The sequence below is a fragment of the Hipposideros armiger genome, unplaced genomic scaffold (assembly GCF_001890085.2).
Source record: "Hipposideros armiger isolate ML-2016 unplaced genomic scaffold, ASM189008v1 scaffold_0, whole genome shotgun sequence".
Lineage (NCBI taxonomy): Eukaryota > Metazoa > Chordata > Mammalia > Chiroptera > Hipposideridae > Hipposideros > Hipposideros armiger.
This window is the reverse complement of record NW_017731350.1, coordinates 9,843,394-9,845,561: the sequence shown is the minus strand read 5'-3', so window position 1 is coordinate 9,845,561 and position 2,168 is coordinate 9,843,394. Positions and strand designations below refer to the sequence as shown.

Below are 2,168 nucleotides of genomic sequence, written 5' to 3'. Positions count from 1 at the left end.
GAGAATGAAATCCAAGGTCTCGCAGGTGCGGCACGGTAGGGAGCAAGGGCGAGAACTAGAACTCTTGACTCCTTCCCCGCTCAGCACAGATTCAAGTGCCGGGCAGGATCTTTTCTGTTATGGGTAAAGCTACAGAAGAATTGCTTCCTTTCAAAATATACATCCATCTCCCCACCCCCCAAAATGACAGGATTTAAAATTTAACCCTACCATGTAGACATCAAACTCGTCCAGGCATCTGAAAGGAGACTCAGCAATGGACCAGAGAGAGAGAATGAAGCAAACCGTGGAGAAGGAACGCTCGCCGCCAGATAAGGCTCTCATGTCGTTGAAAGCAGCTCTGTTTCCCTCTCCAGGCTGAACCTTGAATGAGTTCATCAAAAAAGGTATAGAGCAAGTCATTCAATTCTTTACAAAAAAGGTTGGCTAACATTAGAAAGAACGGGTTTATAGTTTTAAAAAAAGGAGATAAGAATAAAATCATTTAGTAATATGGAAATGACATCTATTCCATTTGAAATCACTTACAGCAAAGCAATGAGCTATATAATGGTGGTTTTTGTTTTACTGCAAGAGAATCAAATTGAAACCATTTTCTCACTATAACTGAATCTAACATACTAAAATTCCGAAGGCTTAATAATAACAATGCAACGCTAGGCAAATGTTAGTGATGAAAATACACAATTTAAACTCGTCTTTCTACAGTTGATAGTTTTTTTCCCCACTCTAGTTTACTTAGATAAAACTGACATATAACACTGGAAGTTTAAGGTGCAGGATGTGATGATTTGATATGTGTATATGTGGTTAAAATAATCACAATAAGGTTAGTTAGCACGTCCATCAATTCAGTTCCTTTCTGTGCGTGTGTGGTGAGGATTTCTGAGATCTCTCTGAGCAACTTTCAAGCATACAACACAGTACTGTTAGTTATTATAGTCACCATGCTGTGCTGGCATAAAACCAGGCACAGAGACCAACGGGCAGAATCGAGAGCCCAGAAATAAACCCATGTAGATATGGTCAACTACTATTGGCAAAGGAGCCACGGATATACAGCGGGGAAAGGACAGTCTTTTCAATAAATGGTGCTGGGAAAACTGGGTATCTTCATGCAAAAGAATGAAAGTGGACACCTATNTGAAGTGTACCTGGCGTATAAGACGACCCCCCACTTGGAGGCATATTTTTCAGGGCCAAAAAATCGTCTTATACGCCGGCAAATACGGTAAGTTAAACAGCGTATCTGTGTATGGAAAAAGAATGTTTCGTTATAACAGGTTTTGAAACTAAATGAATTCAACTGTGTGTTTACCTTTTCTGAGTTAAGTAACACAAAGTCTCAGATATGATGAGTTTGAGACACACACAGGTCACTTACTAGATGATGTGTGACAGGCAGCTGGGCCTATGGCTCTACCGGGGTAAGAGATGTGTCGAGAGAGACACTCAGATCTGGGGCGCATGCCGATATAGGCAGCAGATGGGGACCTGTATGTGTGGGGGTAGGTAGGGTATGGTATCCAGGAAAATCAACAGCAGTGTCAAAAGTAAACAATAAGCAAGACCTTAAACGTATCAGGGCTACAACATTAGGGGAGGCAGAACCAGGTAAGAGGAGTGTAGACGCCGGCGAGAAGACACATTTTAAGAGATGGGGGATAGGTTTGTGGTGCCAAATACTTCAAGAACTAAAGACGAAAAGGTCATTTATGATTCTTGCTGAAGCAGTGTTGCTGCATGTAGTCTAACAGCAGATGACAGTGGCTTTAGGGAGGAATGAGGAGTAGAGAAAAGGATGCCGATCTGGGAAGGCTCACTACATGCCTGCCCCGAGCCAGGCCTCACTGGCGTCTCCCTGCCACCCTGTGAGGTAGGAAAGATTAATAACCGCCTTTCCATAGATGAAGAAACTGAGGTCAGAAAAGGACAAATACTTTGCCCGAAGCCATTTGGGCAACTGGGGGCAGAGACAGGTGTCAATCTGGGTTTTTGAACTTCAAAAACAAACGTTCCTGCTCCCTGGTGTTATATGTACTGCTCCCTGAAAAGTGGTGCAGTGAAGGAAGGGAGAAGATGAACTGTGGCTCGAGTTATTAAAGCGGGGGGCGGGAGTGGGGGGAGAGGCTGATGGGGTCCATCTGGTGGAGGGTAAGCGCATCCCT

General features: G+C 43.6%; 1 protein-coding gene across 2 annotated transcripts in view; it reads right to left on the bottom strand.

The window, feature by feature from the left end:
• Positions 1 to 2,168, bottom strand: part of SMC6 (structural maintenance of chromosomes 6) — a 68,435-nt gene that overhangs the window by 4,337 nt on the left and 61,930 nt on the right. For both annotated transcript variants that reach the window (XM_019655464.1, XM_019655525.1), the window contains one exon: positions 211 to 363. In XM_019655464.1, the coding sequence (XP_019511009.1) occupies positions 211 to 363 (153 nt within the window). The remainder of the gene's footprint in view (positions 1 to 210; positions 364 to 2,168) is intronic.